This window comes from Kogia breviceps, chromosome 2 (genome assembly GCF_026419965.1).
Source record: "Kogia breviceps isolate mKogBre1 chromosome 2, mKogBre1 haplotype 1, whole genome shotgun sequence".
NCBI lineage: Eukaryota > Metazoa > Chordata > Mammalia > Artiodactyla > Physeteridae > Kogia > Kogia breviceps.
The window spans coordinates 163,555,801-163,577,154 of record NC_081311.1 but is presented as its reverse complement, the minus strand read 5'-3'; the positions used below and the strand labels follow the sequence as shown (position 1 = coordinate 163,577,154).

The window sequence follows — 21,354 nt, the reverse complement described above, 5'->3', positions numbered from 1 at the left end:
CGATCTAGAAGTCCAATTCCTGATACGTATCCAAGAGAAATAAAAATACTTGTTCACATATGAACATTTATACACGTTTTTTCATAACTGCCCAAATCTGGAAACAACGCAAATGTTCTTCAATTGGAAAATGGGTAAAGAAACTGTGATATAACAGAACATAAACTACTGATACATACAGTAACATGCATGAATCTCAAATCTCAAATGCTTTATGCTAAATAAAAGAAGCCAGACTTATAATGCTACATATTGTATGATACCATTTATATGATATTCTGGAAAAGATATAACTACAGGGATAGAAAAACAGATCAGTGGTTGCCAGGGGATGGGGATGGAGGAAGAGGCTGATTACTAAAAGGCACAAGGGAACTTTCGGGGGTGATAGAAATGTTCTATATTTTGATTGTTGCGGTGGAGGTTACATGATTGTGTTTATCAAAGCTCACAGAACGGTACACTAAAAAAAGGGTGAATTTCACTCTAAATTATCACTCAATAAGCCTGACTTTAAGAAAACATAGCTTTACAATGAGTACACATGTAAAAAATAGCAACTTAGACCAAAACACGGAACTCTGTAGAAGCACTGTCATTTGGCTTAATAGAACCTCTCTAACCAGCAAGTATCTTTCAGCCCCATGAACATACACTTAGTCTACATTAAAACAAATGAAATCAGACAAGCAAAATAATAATTCCATGTTTTAATCACTAATAGCATTTGCCTTAGCCATGAAATATTCACGAGCATTTTAAAGCAAAAAGTATTAATGAATTTAATAGTATCCACCAACTTCCCAAATTTTAAAAAACATATCTGAGGCCACACTGACACCAGCAAAGTCCTCGCCACAGCAAGTCAGCTTCATTTAAAGATTGTTTGGGTGGACTGTTTTCAAATCACTAGATATGAGTGACTAAACCACAGAAGGTACCTGCCAGCTTAGTGAACTGTCTTTGAGCTCTAGCTCAGAATTTAGCTTTTCTTCTTCTCCCCAGTTCTTAAACTAAAAGTTCACATATATGGTACTAAGAATGCTATTCAGTTGAGCCAAGAAGCAGTCAAGGCTTGATGACTATATCCGACACCTGTTGCTGGGTTTATTGAATGGGGATGGGCTGATAGTCCTTGATGCTCCAGATATATTCTCTAGATGATAGTGATACATAATATTTACCCTCTTCAAATTTTGAAATGCAAACAGCAATGTCTGAAAGATTTTTTTTGTTTGAATAAGGATTGTGTTTGTTTCTCTGGCCATTCTACCTTCATAGAACCCAGAAAGGGGTATCTCACAGATAAAGTGGCAAGTGCTAACAAGTTAGGAAGCTTAAATTAGTTTTTTAAAAAAATACAAAAAACCAAAACCACCACCAGCATCGTCAGCAATCATCCCTTTGCAGTCAGTCCACAGGCCCATTAGCTCACTCTCAGGGGACTCCCTGGCTAAACTACTCAGTGAACACTAGGGTCCGAGGCAGTGATGACTCACTGGCAAACACGAGATGCTCAACAAGCAAACGTTGCCCGGACGCAGCCTTATGCGGAAGTGACTGGAGTGCTCCAAGTGCATCCAGCTTCGTGGCTTCTCTATTCCCCCCACGTTTTGGTATTCAACAAAATAACCCATCTCCTCATTAAGATAAGCTGATACAGGAGGCAGCAATACAGAAGGAATTAAATATAATGACATAACAACAAATAAACTGTGGAATACCTTGCTTTTAGCTAATTCCTTTTCCAAGTTGCATTTTTCTTCTGCTATTTCGTTCTCGGTTTTATTAACCTGCCCAAGAGAAGGGGAAAAAAAGAAATGGGTCAATTTAAAAACAGCTGACAGGCTCTACTATAGCAGATACACCCTGCATGTCAATTAATACCTACACTGCAGAGATAGCACATCCTCTCGGAAAAGAGGCCACTCGGGGAGTCTCTGAGGCAGAGCAGACTTCACAAATAGCCCTGAAATTAGAGAGACACATCTGCATGTCAGACTCTGCTGCTTCCTTCCTAACTAGGAAGACAGGGCTGTTTCCCCTTACACTGTCCCACTCCTACTGGGAAAATCGAGTTTTAAATCTGACTCCTTAACTAACATGAGGATGTGTGAATGGTTAGTTAACATTCACTCAGGCTATATAAGGGTAACTCTCTGGCACAGTGCACTCACATGCTAAAAGACACAGATTAGCCACCCAAAGATTTCTTTCATGGGCAACTCAGACAAACTACATCTGGGTTGTTTTTCTTTTGCACTTACAATAAAATTTTAAAACAAGATCACCACCACAACCCGGAGGTAACATAAATCTGCCTCTACCTACCTCTCTCTGAAGTCCTTCTTTCTCCTCTAGCAGACAGGTCTTCTCTTGCATTGATGCTTCCAGTTCACCTCGCAATTTTGCAATAGTTGCTTCTAGCAGCTCCTTTTGCACAGCTGCCCTCTTCTCAGCATCCTGTGCTTTCTGGATACACTGGTTATGCTCAAGGACTAAATGGTCCCTGCAGGAAGAGAACAAGGAGATATGAAAGCTGAATGAGAGTTCTTCTTTAACAGAAAGACTAAATGCTCTTTAGTAAATGCCTGAGAGCAGTTACCGAAATGTTCTAACAAAACTAGTTCCTTTAGGGCAGAGTTTAGTTTTGTGACTGGCCCAGCAAATGCAGAATTAAACATTTTCATTAAAGATAAGAAATACAAATGCAAAAACAAAAGATGCAAAAGTTGCCCACAGTTTACTGACAGATGCATTTGGAGTTGTGTTTTCTCATTTTGAACAGTCTGTAGCTCACTTGTGATACCGGCATGGGCTGCATCCAGCAGTAGGTTTTGTTCTTGAAATGTCTATGTCATCATTTTCTGTTCTTCCTGAGTGTTAGAAGCAATATTAAAAGTTGAGATGCCAGAAGTCATTTGACAGGGTATCACTTTAAACCACTGATCAAAGATACTGATACTTACAAAAGACAAATTTAATTTATATAAATAAAACCCCTTTTTAAAAGAATTTATCTTAATGTCCAGCTTGCTCTTTGTACCTACCCTGAACTGACCACAATTCTATCATTTTATAGCTCTTCTAGCCAACCATCAAGATGCATTATTTACGCAGCTTGCTGAAAAATTTATAAAACTCCTAACATGAAGAAATTTTTAGATACCATGTATAAAATAGACAACTGATAGGAACATACTGGATAGCACAGGGAACTCTATCTAATGCACTGTGGTAACCTAAATGGGAGGGAAGTCCAAGAGGGAGGGGATATCTGTATGTGTATGGCTGATTCATTCCGTTGTGCAGTGGAGGCTAACACAACATTGTAAAGCAACCATACACCAAAAAAGATGTAAAAAAAACTATATTAAGTATATTTTTGTACTTTAAAATTTCAACACACTATATTTTAAAAAGTAAAACAATATCAGCGTATATAAAGTGAAATGATCGCTCCACCTCTATCTCCCCCGCATCTCTTCCAGGGACAATCATGTTTCATCATTTAGTGTAAATTCTTTTGACAGTATCTGAAATTGCACTCAGATACTGCTACAGCAGAAGTCTATAACTGTTTTGCACAATTTTCCCTGGCTTACTTATCAAAACAGCATTTTTATGCACACCTCCTCTACCTACAATTTATAAAGCTTTTGTAAATATAGTACATATTAATAATTCTACTTCTAAACATATTTTAAAACACTTCTTTTTGAACAATATTTGATTGCAAGGTAAACCTTCACACCTTCATACTTGGTAAAATGGGATCTCACTTGTGTCATATTCCAAAGTTTTAAAATGTTGGTGAAAGTGTTACATACATAAGTCACATTATTCAGTCTACTAAACTGTAAGTTTCATGAAAGTAGGGACTTGTCTTGTTCACTGACATAATTCTATCTGGATCTAGCAACATACTTGCATGAGGTAAACACTAAATGCTTGCTGAATTAATAAAAAATACTTATTGAGTACCTGGTATGTGCAAAACACGCTTAGCCCTATGGGTAATAACAAAGATATGTAAGACAATGTCCTAGGAATGTAGTAGAGGAAATGAGCCATGCACATAAACTACTACTATAGAATGCAGAACAAGAGAAGCAACGTAACATAAGTGACTAAAAACACTGAGTCTGGAGTCAAATCTAGATTTAAATCTGGCTCCACCCTATGCTAGCTGGGTGATTTGGGGCAAGTTGATTAACTTCTCTAAATCTTATTTTTATTATCTGTAAAAAGAGGATGACAACTATCCCTTTACATAACAGCTGCTAGGATTAAAGGATGTAATACACATAAACTCCTTAGCACAATGCTTGGTATATAGTAAGTATGCTCAAAAAAAAAAAAGAGAGAGAGAGCCTTATTATTACAGCCTGTTTAGTGTCCTAGAAGTAGAAATTAAAAGACAAAACTGATTCTTTCTGATTGGAGTGATCAAGCTTCTGGGTGAAAGTGAGTCTTAAAGAATGAACACAATCTCAAACAGTTGAAAATGAAGTAAAGACCATTCTCAGCAGAGGGAACGGCATAAGCAAAATGGGAAAGCACAGGTCTTTGGGGAAAAGGTAAATACTTTAGGGTCAGTCATAAGTATTCTCCATGATTCTATCAATACTGGGACAGGTAATTACTTTTCCTAAAGTAATGATATTGGAGAAGAAACCATTAAGAAAGCACTGAGTGTAAGGCCAAATGACCCCTCTGATGAAAACAGAAAACAGCTAATTAAAAAATAAAATAATTCAGAAAAATCCTTGAAATTAATTGCTAAAATATTTTATGTATCCAGCTGGCTATTTGTATTTCCTGATCTCTTAGCCAAGGAGGCTTCCTGATGACTCTACCAGAAATTGACTAGTGTTAAAAATGAATACCTGCAGAATGGCTTGGTGGTCAGCAATGATTCTGGTAGTTTCCATTCTAACAGTCTGAAGCATTCTGTTCAGCTCTGAACACTTTCTAGTCAGTTGGTCATTCAAAACCTAAGACAAGATATACAGCAAATCACAGATCTCTCCAATAAATAAGTCTTTTTACTTACGTATCATCATTTTTAACAATGGCATACATGTGAACCTAATTTATTCAATTTATTTAATTTATTAAATAACCTATTTATTTCACCATACATGTGAACCTAATTTATTTACCCTAATCCCAACTGATATTTCATTAGATTATAAAATACTTTCAAATATTTGGAGTCATCATCCTAAACAACCGTAAATTAAATCGGGAAATTTGTTGATACAGTGGAGCAACTGAAGCATTTGGCAGTTTATCAATCTTCCATTCTTCATAATTGTGAATGCTGGTCAATTACAGCAAGACATCTACAGAATGGAATTTACAATGTAGATGCATGGCCAATGTTATAGAAATCCATTCTCAAAATTGGATGATGAGCTTTCAGAATTGTTCAGCTGATAACAAAATATCTAAGCTCCTTCACCACCAATTACAGTATTCAAAAAAGCAAACTACAGATGACTGTGCCATTTCCCAAGATTAACCTTCCAAAATAAAACAAAAAGCTTTTCTGTAACACATCTATCATACATGTAGTTTATAATTCTCTTGTCCTTTTGGTATTTTGAAATTTCTATTCCTGTGGAAAATATTTGTCTTAATTCTCAGTTATTTTTGCAAAGTATATTTGGTAAGGATCTTACGTTTTAATGTACAAACTCTTTAAGGATGGGGCAAATAACTCTGAAGGGTTAATAGAAAAAACACTCAAAAAACAGTAACAAGAAAGGAGAGATAACTTAAAGATTATCTGGACAGCATCACAAGTGGGACAGCATCATAAGACAGGAATACATTCAGGGGCATTTTAAACTTATAACCAGATGCACAAACTATTTATCAGGGAATACTTGGGGGTAAGACAGAGAAGAACTCTTGCTCCTTGAAAAGAAATAGCTCATTTTCTTTACAGCTAGATTGCTGGGCTCCAACTGGGTCACCTACTAGGTTTTTAAAAAAATTTATTTTTGGCTGCGTTGGGTCTTCATCATTGCACGCTGGCTTTCTCTAGTTGTGGTGAGCAGGGGCTACTCTTCATTTCAGTGTGTGGGCCTCTCATTGCGGTGGCTTCTCTTGTTGCATAGCACGGGCTCTAGGTTTGAGGGCTTCAGTAGTTGTGGCATGCGGGCTCAGTAGTTGTGGCTCGCAGGCTCTAGAGAGCAGGCTCAGTAGTTGTGGCGCATGGGCTTAGCTGCTCCACGGCATGTGGGATCCTCCCGGGCCAGGGCTTGAACCCTGTTCCTTGCACTGGCAGGTGGATTCTTAACCACTGTGCCACCAGGGAAGCCCTAGCTATATTATTAAACCTCTCTGTGTATCAACTGTCTTATCTTTAAAATGGGAATAATAATAGTTCTAAAGAAGTCCTATTGAGAGGATTACAATTTGTTAGTAACATCAAGTGCTTAGAATTGTGCCATGACTGTAGTATGGCAGTAAATGTTAACTACCATTTATAGTCAGAGTAGTAGTAGTTACTGGTATCATTATTTTACGAAAGATCACATTTTGTATTTTCTTTATCATAAAGACAGCATAACAACACTATGATCCTAACATTGAAATAAACAAATTGTACTAACAAAAAGTTCCTTCAAACGATCAATACTATTTCCTTGGGCCCTATGAGAAATAACTCGGTTGCTCGCATATGTGGTGACTCCTCTCCATATACATGCATATACAGAAAACATCAGCTGAATTTGGAAACCACCATCCCACATAAAATGATTACACGTAACTCCAAAATCAGCAAGTATTTATTAAGGTTCCTACTGTGCTTTGCCATAGAAGATACAAAGAAAGTATAAGATAGCCCTTGGCAATGAACTGCTTAGAGTTTCATACGGGGAAATAAAAGGTATACATTTAGCGAGTAAATTAGAAAGCAAACAAGGCAAAGTTTAAACTAGTGCATGGTTTAGCAGTATATCTCAAATACCTATGTATCACAGGAATTTAGAGGATGAAATGGGAAATGTAGTTAATTTGATGATGTTTCACAAATGAAGTAAATCTTATGCAAATAAAAATTTTGGATGATGGCAATGGTATGAATTCACGTAACCAGGATTCATCTTGGTTCTTTAACTGAACAAAATTAACATCTAAACACTAGAGAAATGGGAAGATTTACCTGTGCTTTTTCTGATGCTTCATGAAGGGATATTATTTCAGACCTCAAATATGCACTTTCTTCATGTTCCTTGTTGAAAGACATCTGTATATTCTACAGGAAAAAAAAAAAAAGAATTTCTCTTTTTCTACATGTAAGAGCTATTACATGTATCTCTATCAAAATACCTGTTCTGTATTGTGGCCAGTACCAGTTCAAGTTCTAATATACATAGGTAAGTGTCTTACAAAGGATTTTTTAAAATCTTGATATATCCAACTCCCAAACGTCTCTTAATTTATAAATGATTTATCAAAGTTATTTATTAAAAGTATTCTCATACTGGGACTCCAATTAGAAAGAATTTGCCTAAAAACAAACCTTGATATTTACCTAGTATCCTTATGTCAAAAAAATTCTACTCTCTAAGATGAAATATTTTTAGTTTATGTTACATACATATTTCTTCCTATTAGCAGTATGAGCTTATTATTTCAAAGAAACACATGCAAGGATCTTTTAAAATTATAAGTAGGGGAAGAGATTTTCATCAAGGAATACCTGAGGGTGGAACAGAAGAAAGCACCTTTGTTCTGTGAAAAAAAATGTTCTCTTTGAGATGAGGGAAAGGTGATAGAGAAGTGAGTTGTGGGCTGGGTTTTACCTAATAGGTACTTAGTCAAATGGGGAAGAGCAAAGTCTAAGTCCTCTCCCTCCAGAGAGAGAACCACTTTTCTAGCCTTCCAGAAGAAGCATCTCAAGAAAAGTTAACATCATATAACATCTACACCATGAGATTGATTTAGAAATGTCTTAAGATATAAAAGTCGTAACATTTATTCTATTTTTTATTTTTTATTGTGGTAAAATACACATAACAAAATTTATCATTTTAACCATTTTTAAGTCTTTTTAATGAAATGTCTTTCTTATTGAAGTATAGTTGATTTATAATATCGTGTTAGTTTCAGGTGTACAGCACAGCGATTCAGTTATATATAATAATACTATTAATATTATATAGTATATACAAATATACATTATATTATTATATAATTACATATAATAACATGTATTCTTTTTCAGATTCTTTTCCCCTGTAGGGGAAAAGGGCGGGGAAGGATAAATTAGGAGGTTGGGATTAACATATACACACTACTATATATAGAACAGATAACCAGCAAGGGCCTACTGTATAGCACGATACTCATTTTAACTATTTCTAAGAGTTCAGTTCACTTAAAACTATTTAAGTGTTAAGTGTTAAATTCAGTGAGAGTAAGTACATACATTCATGTTGTTGATAAACCATCACCAAAAATAGTTAATATTTCTTACATTTCATAGAAAAAGCTTCACAACAATTCATTTGCAATAGGTATAAAATGCAAATAGGTCTCATTAGTTTTGCCAATTCACCTTTTTCCAAACTATAATAATCTGCATGAAATGATTTATTTCTAATACCCAGTTGACAACACTTCTGGATATACACTCATTTACACTGAAACTTTTTTTTTAGATATTCAAGAAGTATTTATTTATGTGTCTATTTACAGGCACTCTGCTTGGAGCTGGCAAGACAGTGGTAGGCAAAACTGATGTGGTCCCTGCCTTCTGGGAGTTTACAGTCTGGTTTGGAGACCAACATGAAACAAACAAACAGAAATAAATATATAGAAGTGAGCTTATTTCCTTCCATCTAATCTCTCCGGAAGAAAGGATTGTAGTATCTCTTGTAAATTCCACAGGAGGAAACATTACTTTGAATCTCCTATGTTAGCATCACAAGGTTTGAAGAAATGGATAATATAATAAAGGATTTTATTTATTGTGTGTGTGTTAGTTTCTGCTTTATAACAAAGTGAATCAGTTATACATATACATGTTCCCATATCTCCTCCCTCTTGTGTCTCCCTCCCTCCCACCCTCCTTATCCCACCCCTCTAGGTGGTCACAAAGCACCAAGCTGATCTCCCTGTGCCATGCGGCTGCTTCCCACTAGCTATCCACCCTACATTTGGTAGTGTATATATGTCCATGCCACTCTCTCACTTCGTCACAGCTTACCCTTCCCCCTACCCATATCCTCAAGTCCATGCTCTAGTAGGTCTGTGATTTTTTCCCATCCTATTCCTAGTCTCTTCATGACATTTTTTTTCTTAGATTCCATATATATGTGTTAGCATACGGTATTTGTTTTTCTCCTTCTGACTTACTTCACTCTGTATGACAGACTCCAGGTCCATCCACCTCACTACAAATAACTCAGTTTCATTTCTTTTTATGGCTGAATAATATTCCATTGTATATATGTGCCCCATCTCCTTTATCCATTCATCTGTCGATGGACACTTAGGTTGCTTCCATGTCCTGCCTATTGTAAATAGAGCTGCAATGAACATTTGGGTACATGACTCTTTTTGAATTATGGTTTTTCTCAGGGTATATGCCCAATAGTGGGATTGCTGGGTCGTATGTTAGTTCTATTTGTAGTTTTTTAAGGAACCTCCATACTGTTCTCCATAGTGGCCGTATCAATTTACATTCCCACCAGCAGTGCAAGAGGGTTCCCTTTTCTCCACACCCTCTCCAGCATTTATTGTCTCTAGATTTTTTGATGATGGCAATTCTGACCGGTGTGAGATGATATTTCATTGTAGTTTTGATTTGCATTTATCTAATGATTAATGATATTGAGCATTCTTTCATATGTTTGTTGGCAATGTGTATATCTTCTTTGGAGAAATGTCTATTTAGGTCTTCTGCCCATTTTTGGATTGGGTTATTTTTTTGTTATTGAGCTGCATGAGCTGCTTGCAAATTTTGGAGATTAATCCTTTGTCAGTTGCTTCATTTGAAAATATTTTCTCCCATTCTGAGGGTTGTCTTTTGGTCTTGTTTATGGTTTCCTTTGCTATGCAAATGTTTTTAAGTTTCATTAGGTCTCATTTATTTTTGACCCACCTCCTAGAGAAATGGAAATAAAAACAAAAATAAACAAATGGGACCTAATGAAACTTTTTTAAATAAAGATTTTAGGAGAATCAGAAGGACTGTAAACCAACATGAGTGAGGAAATACTATTTAGTGAAGAGTTGAAAGAAAAACTCTGTACTCAAAACCTACCTTATTTTCTTCTACCAACTTGGAAGTGAGGTCCTCTCCAGAAACTAAAAACAAAAAGAGTCCACACAACTATGATGATAATAACTTACAACTACATTGAAATCACATGGTATTTTCCCTGAGAAACTATGATTTTTAAAAAATTTGTTTTACTCTGTATTTTGCAGAAATAAGGAGAATGCAAGTATTTCTATCATATTTTTATAGACTGGAAACTAAATCATGAAATTATCAAGAAACTAGTCCACAGTCACGGACAATGGTAAATGAGGTCACATTTTACTCAATGAGCAGATGATGATGAGTCTGAGGGATTTCAACCAGGGAGGCACACAATCAAAAAGGTCCAAAAGCCTTTTGTTAGATTACTCTGACAAAGGCTCAATAAAGACAGGGAGATCAGTTTAGTAGCGGTGGCAGTAACCCAAGTGTAAAACAATGAGAGCTGGCTCTGAGGTAATGATGCGGAAGGAAAAGACTTGTGTAAAGCAAGCAGGGAGAGTTGTCAGGACTTGGTGACTGACCGGTGGCGTAAAGGCAATAGATGAGTCAAGGAAAATATATAGTGTACAGACCTGGACAGTGGGAGTGGTTGGTGGATTCTAACAGGGGATTCAGGGCAAGGAGCAGGTTTGGGGGATGTAATGAGTAAAAATGACTGCAACACTTAAGCTTTCATCATGTGTTTTGAGGTATCTGCAAAGCATCTAAATATAGATGATTAGTTGGCAGTAAGATACCATCTGGAGCTCAGGAGGATGATTTGGTGTGGGGGAAAAAAAAAAGATTTGAAACCACTCACTCAGAATATGTATATACAGTGAAAATAAAACCAAAGGCAGAAATAGGAGAACAGTTTGGCACTGTATACTAGTAGCCAAGAGATGTAAACTTTTCTGAGGTTAATGTTTGGTTGGCTTCATAGAAAATTCATAAAGATCTATTAGTTTTGTTTCACTTAAAAATTCTAAAGCCAGAAAATTATAAAACACATAAAAACTCACATTTTATTTATGATATACTCAGAAAAACTGTACTTCTTGAAAATGAGTTCCAAGACTCATTTTCAATAAATTCTAATTTAACTTATGTTAAGGATCAAAAAGATAAACTACATGATCTATTTTGAAAATTCCACTAATCAGAGAAAGACTAAAAGGGGAATGTTTATCCTACTTAGGAGAACAATTTAATCACTTTAATTAATGTATGTGTAATACACACACAGAATGTTTATTGCTAATAAATAAAACAATTATTAAGTACACTTTAAAATTCATTGAAGCAAATATCTAAAGGCATTCCTTTTATTAATCTAGTTAGAATAACTATTTGTACCTTAAAGTAACAAAATTACATGCATGTCAAGCATCTATTATTCAATACGAAGCATATAGCTGGTATTCAGATAGGCTTCCTTTTTTATGTTAATTTGAATTACTGTTATTCGAATCTCAATGTTTTTAATGGTCTTCCATATATTCTTACAAAATTCAAAAATAAAGCATGAACCCATTAAGAAAGTAACATTTTTAAAAAATCACTTAATCAGAAGGACAACTAATATAATAGAAAGATCTGTGTTTTAGTCCCAGCTATGCCATTTACTGTGGGTCCTTCACTATAGATCTTCTGATCTTTCTGTAGAATGGGGTGTATTTTCTTATCTTTCTCACAAGTTTGCTGTAAGGCTCAAATGGGATAATGTGGTAGTACAATAAAATGTAACATGTATTTTTGTAGGCATGCAGTCACAGGAAGACAGAAAATCATTCAGGGGCATCATCAGTGAGAACTTCACGGAATAATTCATTACTCAACAACTATATGGAAAAAGAATACTTTCTGCTAAAAGCAGTAAGTAAAAGCGTTGAATGGATTACCCTTTATGGTTTTGGTTTTTTTTTTAATTTTCATTTCCCTTTTGGTATTCCCTGTCCTCATTACAGCCACAGAGCAGGGAAGCCACAGTGGCAAGAACATTGGGTTTGGAGTTAGAAGATACAGGTTGAGGCCTCACTTCACCATTTATTCATTTTGTAACTTTAGGAATTACAGATAGTTTTGTGTATTACGTGAGATAATGTATGTGAAAGCCCCGTGTAAACCATGAGGTGTTATTCATGCATAAGGCACTGCACTGGAACTCTGTGTGACCTCTATAGTGAGATCTACCTGAAAACTGCTGTTACAATTACATATTAACAAACAGTAGTCTGATAAGGGCTGTTGGGTTGGAAGAAGCATGTCTCTGAGTGACCTGGGATCAAGTCTAGACACTTCCATTTCCTAGCTCTGTCACCTTTCAGGACTCTTTTTTTAAAAACACATGTTTTTTCCTCCTCAAACGAGTAGTTAATCTAACCTCTCTCTATGGTACCTTACCACTATCCATTTCTACAAATACAAGTTGATCAAAATAGATTGATAACCTGAAGAATGGAGAGTCTGACATGACAAATGGTTAGAATCAGTAGGATAGCAAGGATTAATGACCTCATTTCCTTATTCACATTCTATTATCCAAAATTCGATCTAGATTGATAGAACCCAAATGTTCCCAAGTCCGCAGTTAAATAAACCTGAAGAAAATCCACGTAAGTTTACAATTAAGAGGGTCAAATTCTATTTTATTACCAACATTCTCTGTCTTTCTCAGTGCCACAGATAAAAAGGAAATCAGCACTTCTTTACATTCAGGTCTGTGGGAAATACCAGTAACACTGGCCACTTCGAGATTTGGAATCTTAATTAAGAGTTTTCCCATGAAATCTCAAAAAACGAACAGAAGTGTAATTTCTAGCATCTGTTTTCATACCTAGATCAGACTTGAGCTGTGACATAGCGGTCTCCAACTCTCCCTTCTGTTGTCGCTCCCGTGCCAGTAGTTCTTGGGTGGTCTGAATAGAACTGCGTAGGGCAATGCAGTTTTGCTGCAAAATTTGCACCTGAAATCGTATGAGAAAAACTCCTTTTCTGTAAGGTAAAGATTTCTACTAAGCTCACTTATAGCACAGGCGTAAGGCAGACTTTTCTGATCTTAATGTTCCTGGAGGAAGAAGCGGTGTTTATGTGTTACAGTTAAAGATCGCAACAGAGTGCAGTGTCTTACAGCAGGGCTGTCCAGGAGGACTTTCTGTGCACTCTTCAACAGCACTCAAAATGTGGCCAGAGTGAATGAGGAACTGAATCTTTAATTTTGTTTAATTTTAACAAATAAAATTAATTTTTATTTAAATAGCCACATGTGGCTCGTGCCTACTACACTGGCAGTATAAAGTATAACAATAAAGGATCACTTGCAAATTCTTTAAGTAGAATCCTCTTTATAATTCCATTGGGAAGGACAGCACTCGTTAAAATAATAAAAATGATGTAATCTAATAATAGGTATTATGATTTGAAACGACTAATTGCCTTGGTACTTAGACTTTAAAATATTCTAAATTACATACAGATATTTCAAATGACAACTTTGATGAAAGCAAAAATATTATGCTAAAATAAATGAGACTTGAAAACAGCAATGTAAACACATTCCTGATTATTTGACTTATTCCTTGCTTCTAATGTCAGCTGAGTTTAATCTTTCTTTTCTATGCACGTCATATATCATACATATAACATAAGACTAGGTCAGTGCCTTCCAAAATCAATTCTTGTAACAGAGATTATATGGTGTAGAGGGAAGGATTCCCTCCCAGGAGCTCAGAGTTCACTTCTGTAAAGCCTGAGACAAAATAACCTCTCCGTCCTTAGCTCCCTCATTCATACATTAAGAGCGCTGGACTAAATGGCGTCAGCGTCCTCTCTTATTTTGCACTAAAACTTTTTAAATTGTAGTAAGAATGTTAATAGAGGAATACTAAAGCATTTAATAAATCTAGGCGGAGATCTCCTTCCTCCTCACAGAGACATCAGAAATACATCTACACGTGGAACGTCTCCTATAGAACACCCACCAAACGCTGGCAGAAGACCTCAGACCTCCCAAAAGACAAGAAACTCCCCACATACCTGGGCAAAAGAAAAAAGAATAAACAGACAAAGAATAGGGACAGGACCTACACCAGTGGGAGGGAGCCGTGAAGGAGGAAAGACTCCCACACACTAGAAGCCCATTCGCGGGCAGAGACTGCGGGTGGCGGAGGGGGAAGCTCCGGAGCCGCGGAGGACAGCTCAGCCACAGGGTGCGGAGGGCAAAGTGGGGATATTCCAACAGAGGATCGGTGCCGACCAGCACTCACCAGCCCGAGAGGCTTGTCTGCTCACTCGCCGGGGCGGGCGGGGCCGGGAGCTGAGGCTCGGGCTTCAGTCGGATCCCAGGGAAAGGTCTGGAGTTGGCAGAGTGAAAACAGCCTGAAGGTGTACTGCTCCACGACTGGCCGGGAGGGAGTCCGGTTGAAGTCCGGAGCTGCCGAAGAGGCAAGAGACCTTTTCTTCCCTCTTTGCTTCCTGGGCGCGAGGAGAGGGGATTAAGCGCGCCGCTTAAAGGAGCCCCAGAAACGGGCGCAAGCCGCGGCTGTCGGAACAAACAGTAGAGACGGGTGTGGGACGCTAAGGTTGCTGCTGCCGCCACCAAGAGGCCTGTGTGTGAGCACAGGTCACTCTCCACACCGGCCCTCCCGGGAGCCAGTGCAGCCCGCCACTGCCGGGGTCCCGGGATTCAGGGATAGTTTCCCTGGGAGAGCACGCGGCGCGCCTTGGGCCTGTGCAGCGTCACGTCGGCCTCTGCCGCCGCGGACTCGCCCCGCACCCATGCCACTCCCTCCCCCTAGGCTGAGTGAGCCGGAGCCCCCGAATCAATTGCTCCTTTAACATTGTCCTGTCTGAGCGAAGGGCAGACGGCCTCGGACGACCTACACACAGAGGCGGGACCAAGTCCAAAGCTGAACCCCAGGAGCTCTGCGAACAGAGAGGAGAGGGGGAGATCTCTCCCAGCAGCCTCAGAAGCGGCGGATTAAAGCTCCACAATCAACTTGAAGTGCCCTGCATCTGTGGAAAACCTGAATAGACAACGAATCATCCCAAGTTGAGGAGGTGGACTTTGGGAGCAAGATATACTATTATTTTCCCCTTTTTTTCTTTTTGTGTGTGTATGTGTGTGCTGCTGTGTGAGATTTTGTCTGTATAGATTTGCTTTCACCATTTGTCCTAGGGTTAGACCGACCCGTTTTTCTGTTTTTTTTTTTTTAATAGAAATTTTTCTTCCTAATAATTATTTTTTATTTTAATAACTGTACTTTATCCTACTTTGTCTTCTCCCTTTCTTTCTTCCTTCCTTTCTTCCCTCCTTCCCTCCCCCCTTCTTTACTCCCTTCCTTCCTCCCTTCCTCTTGTCCTTCCTCCCTTTCTTCCTCTCCACCTTCCTTCCTTCCTTTCTTGCTTTCTTCCTTCTTTCATTTCTTCCTTCCTTCCCTCCCTCCCTCCTTCCTTCCTTCCTTTTCTTTCCTTTCTATTTTTTCTCCCTTTTATTCTGAGCCGTGTGGATTAAAGGCTCTTGGCGCCCCAGCCAGGCACCAGGGCTGTGTCTCTGAGGTGGGAGAACCAACCTCAAGACACTAGTCCACAAGAGACCTCCCAGCTCCACGTAATATCAGACGGCGAGAATCTCCCAGAGATCTCCATCTCAACACCAAGACCCAGCTTCACTCAAGGACCAGCAATGAACAGTGCTGGACACCCTATCCCCAACAAAGAGCAAGACAGGTCTACAGCCCCATCCATTAGCAGAGAGGCTGCCTAAAATCATAATAAGGCTACCAACATCCCCAAACACACCACCAGACGTGGACCTGCCCAGCAGAAAGACAAGATCCAGCCTCATCCACCAAAACAGAGGCACGAGTCCCCCCAACCAGGGAAGCTACTCAACCCACTGAACCAACCTTAGCCACTGGGGACAGCCACCAAAAACAACGGGAACTACAAACCTGCAGCGTGCAAAAAGGAGACCCCAAACACAGTAAGATAAGCGAAATGAGAAGACAGAAAAACACACAACAGATGAAGGAGGAAGATAAAAACACACCAGACCTAACAAATGAAGAGGAAATAGGCAGTCTACCTGAAAAAGAATTCAGAAGAATGATAGTAAAGAGGATTCAAAATCTTGGAAATAGAATAGACAAATTGCAAGAAACAGTTAACAAGGACCTAGAAGAAATAAAGAGGAAGCAAGCAACGATGAGCAACACAATAAATAAAATGAAAAGGACTCTAGATGGGATCAATAGCAGAATAACTGAGGCAGAAGGACGGATAAGTGACCTGGAAGATAAAATAGTGGAAATAACTACTGCAGAGCAGAAGAAAGAAAAAAGAATGAAAAGAACTGAGGATAGTCTCAGAGACCTCTGGGACAACATTAAACGCACCAACATTCGAATTATAGGGGTCCCAGAAGAAGAAGAGAAAAAGAAAGGGACTGAGAAAATATTTGAAGAGATTATAGTTGAAAACTTCCCTAATATAGGAAAGGAAATAGTCAATCAAGTCCAGGAAGCACACAGAGTCCCATACAGGATAAACCCAAAGAGAAAACGCCAAGACACATAATAATCAAACTGTCAAAAATTAAATACAAAGAAAACATATTAAAAGCAGCAAGGGAAAAACAACAAATAACACACAAGGGAATCCCCATAAGGTTAACAGCTGATCTTTCATCAGAAACTCTACAAGCCAGAAGGGAGTGGCAGGACATATTAAAAGGGATGAAGGAAAAAAACCTACAACCAAGATTACTCTACCCAGCAAGGATCTCATTCAGATTTGATGGAGAAATAAAACCTTTACAGACAAGCAAAAGCTGAGAGACATCAGCACCACCAAACCAGCTCTACAACAAATGCTAAAGGAACTTCTCTAGGCAAGAAACACAAGAGAAGGAAAAAACCTACAAGAACAACCCGAAACAATTAAGTAAATGGTAATAGGAACATACATATCGATAATTACCTTAAATGTAAATGGATTAAATGCTCCCACCAAAAGACACAGACTGGCTGAATGGATACAAAAACAAGACCCATATATATGCTGTCTACAAGAGACCCACTTCAGACCTTAGGACACATACAGACTGAAAGTAAGGGGATGGAAAAAGATATTCCATGCAAATGGAAATCAGAAGAAAGCTGGAGTAGCAATTCTCATATCAGACAAAATAGACTTTAAAATAAAGACTATTACAAGAGACAAAGAAGGACACTACATAATGATCAAGGGATCGATCCATGAAGAAAATATAACAATTGTAAATATTTATGCACCCAACATAGGAGCACCTCAATACATAAGGCAAATACTAACAGCCTTAAAAGGGGAAATCGACATTAACATAATTATAGTAGGGGACTTTAACACCCCACTTTCACCAATGGACAGATCATCCAAAATGAAAATAAATAAGGAAACACAAGCTTTAAATGATACATTACACAAGATGGACTTAACTGATATTTATAGGACATTCCATCCAAAAACAACAGAATACACATTTTTCTCAAGTGCTCATGGAACATTCTCCAGGATCGATCATATATTGGGTCACAAATCTAGCCTTGGCAAATTTAAGAAAATTGAAATCATATCAAGTATCTTTTCCGACCACAACGCTATGAGACTAGATATCAATTACAGGAAAAGATCTGTAAAAAATACAAACACATGGAGGCTAAACAATACACTACTTAATAACGAAGTGATCACTGAAGAAATCAGAGAGGAAATCAAAAAATACTTAGAAACAAATGACAATGGAGACACGACGACCCAAAACCTATGGGATACAGCAAAAGCAGTTCTAAGAGGCAAGTCTATAGCAATACAATCATACCTTAACAAACAGGAAACATCTCGAATAAACAACCTAACTTTGCACTTAAAGCAGTTAGAGAAAGAAGAACAAAAAAACCCGAAATTTAGCAGAAAGAAAGAAATCATAAAGATCAGATCAGAAATAAATGAAAAAGAAATGAAGGAAACAATAGCAAAGATCAATAAAACTAAAAGCTGGTTCTTTGAGAAGATCAACAAAATTGATAAACCATTAGCCAGAGTCATCAAGAATAAAAGGGAGAAGACTCAAATCAATAGAATTAGAAATGAAAAAGGAGATGTAAGAACTGACACTGCAGAAATACAAAAGATTATTAGAGATTACTACAATCAACTGTATGCCAATGAAATGGACAACCTGGAAGAAATGGACAAATTCTTGGAAATGCACAACCTTCCGAGACTGAACCAGGAAGAAATAGAAAATATGAACAGACCAATCACAAGCACTGAAATTGAAACTGTGATTAAAAATCTTCCAACAACAAAAGCCCAGGACCAGATGCCTTCACAGGCGAATTCTATCAAACACTTAGAGAAGAGCTAACACCTATCCTTCTCAAACTCTTCCAAAAGATAGCAGAGGGAGGAACACTCCCAAACTCATTCTATGAGGCCACCATCACCCTGATTCCAAAACCAGACAAAGACGTCACAAAGAAAGAAAACTACAGGCCAATATCACTGATGAACATAGATGCAAAAATCCTCAACGAAATATTAGCAAACAGAATCCAACAGCATATTAAAAGGATCATACACCGTGATCAAGTGGGGTTTATTCCAGGAATGCAAGGATTCTTCAATATATGCAAATCAATCAACGTGATACACCATAACAACAAACTGAAGGAGAATAACCATATGATCATCTCAATAGATGCAGAGAAAGCTTTTGACAAAATTCAACACTCATTTATGATAAAAACCCTGCAAAAGGTAAGCATAGAGGGAACTTTCCTCAACATAATAAAGGCCATATATGACAAACCCACAGCTAGCATCATTCTCAATGGTGAAAAACTGAAACCATTTCCACTAAGATCAGGAACAAGACAAGGTGGCCCACTCTCACCACTCTTATGCAACATGGTTTTGGAAGTTCTAGCCACAGCAATCAGAGAAGAAAAGGAAATAAAAGGAATCCAAATAGGAAAAGAAGTACTAAAGCTGTCACTGTTTGCAGATGACATGATACTATACATAGAGAATCCTAAGGATGCTACCAGAAAACTACTAGAGCTAATCAATGAATTTGGTAAAGTTGCAGGATACAAAATTAATGCACAGAAATCTCTGGCATTCTTATACACTAATGATGAAAAATCTGAGAGGGAAATTAAGAAAACACTCCCATTTACCATTGCAACAAAAAGAATAAAATATCTAGGAATAAACTTACCTAAGGAGACAAAAGACTTGTATGCAGAAAACTATAAGACACTGATGAAAGAAATTAAAGATGATACACATAGGTGGAGAAATATACCATGTTCTTGGATTAGAAGAATCAACATTGTGAAAATGACTCTACAACCCAAAGCAATCTACAGATTCAATGCTATCCCTATCAAATTACCACTGGCATTTTTTACAGAACTAGAACAAAAAATTTCACAATTTGTATGGAAACACAAAAGACCCCGAATAGCCAGAGCAATCTTGAGAACGAAAAATGGAGCTGGAGGAATTAGGCTCCCTGACTTCAGACTCTACTACAAGGCTACAGTAATCAAGACAGTATGGTACTGGCACAAAAACAGAAATATAGATCAATGGAACAGGATAGAAAGCCCAGAGATAAACCCACACACATATGGTCACCTTATCTTTGATAAAGGAGGGAAGGATATACAGTGGAGAAAAGACAGCCTCTTCAATAAGTGGTGCTGGGAAAACTGGACAGCTACCTGTAAAAGTATGAAATTAGAACACTCCCTAACACCACACACAAAAATAAACTCAAAATGGGTTAAAGACCTAAATGTAAGGCCAGACACTATCAAACTCTTAGAGGAAAACATAGGCAGAACACTCTATGACATAAATCACAGCAAGATCCTTTGTGACCCATCTCCTAGAGAAATGGAAATAAAAACAAAAATAAACAAATGGGACCTAATGAAACTTAAAAGCTTTTACACACCAAAGGATACCATAAACAAGACCAAAAGACAACTCTCAGAATGGGAGAAAATATTTGCAAATGAAGCAACTGATAAAGGATTAATCTCCAAAATTTATAAGCAACTCATGCAGCTCAATAACAAAAAACCAAACAACCCAATCCAAAAATGGGCAGAAGAACTAAATAGACATTTCTACAAAGAAGATATACAGATTGCTAACAAACACATGAAAGAATGCTCAACATCATTAATCATTAGAGAAATGCAAATCAAAACTACAATGAGATATCATCTCACACCGGTCAGATTGGCCATCATCAAAAACTCTAGAAACAATAAATGCTGGAGAGGGTGTGGAGAAAAGGGAACCCTCTTGCACTGCTGGTGGGAATGTAAATTGATACAGCCACTATGGAGAACAGTATGGAGGTTCCTTAAAAAACTACAAATAGAACTAACATACGACCCAGCAATCCCACTACTGGGCATATACCCTGAGCAAACCATAATTCAAAAAGCGTCATGTACCCAAATGTTCATTGCAGCTCTATTTACAATAGGCAGGACATGGAAGCAACCTAAGTGTCCATCAACAGATGAATGGATAAAGAAGATGTGGCACATATATACAATGGAATATTACTCAGCCATAAGAAGAAATGAAACTGAGTTATTTATAATGAGGTGGATGGACCTGGAGTCTGTCATACAGAGTGAACTAAGTCAGAAGGAGAAAAACAAATACCGTATGCTAACACATATATATAGACTCTAAGGGGAAAAAAAAAATGTCATGAAGAGATTAGTGGTAGGATGGGAATAAAACAGAGACTTACTAGAGCATGGACTTGAGGATATGGGTAGGGGGAAGGGTAAGCTGTGACGAAGTGAGGGAGTGGCAGGGACATATATACACTACCAAATGTAGGGTGGATAGCTAGTGGGAAGCAGCCGCATGGCACAGGGAGATCAGCTCGGTGCTTTGTGACCACCTAGAGGGGTGGGATAGGGAGGGTGGGAGAGAGGGTGATGCAAGAGGGAAGAGATATGGGAACATATGTATATGTATAACTGATTCACTTTGTTGTAAAGGAA

General features: G+C 37.8%; 1 protein-coding gene across 1 annotated transcript in view; it reads right to left on the bottom strand.

Annotated features, from left to right (window-relative positions):
- LOC131750420 (coiled-coil domain-containing protein 150-like) overlaps window positions 1-21,354 on the bottom strand; it is a 67,679-nt gene that overhangs the window by 45,850 nt on the left and 475 nt on the right. The window contains 7 exon segments of the mRNA XM_067026486.1: window positions 1,725-1,793; window positions 2,332-2,509; window positions 2,752-2,876; window positions 4,890-4,997; window positions 7,181-7,273; window positions 10,289-10,332; window positions 13,107-13,236. Of these exon segments, the coding sequence (XP_066882587.1) occupies window positions 1,725-1,793; window positions 2,332-2,509; window positions 2,752-2,876; window positions 4,890-4,997; window positions 7,181-7,273; window positions 10,289-10,332; window positions 13,107-13,236 (747 nt within the window).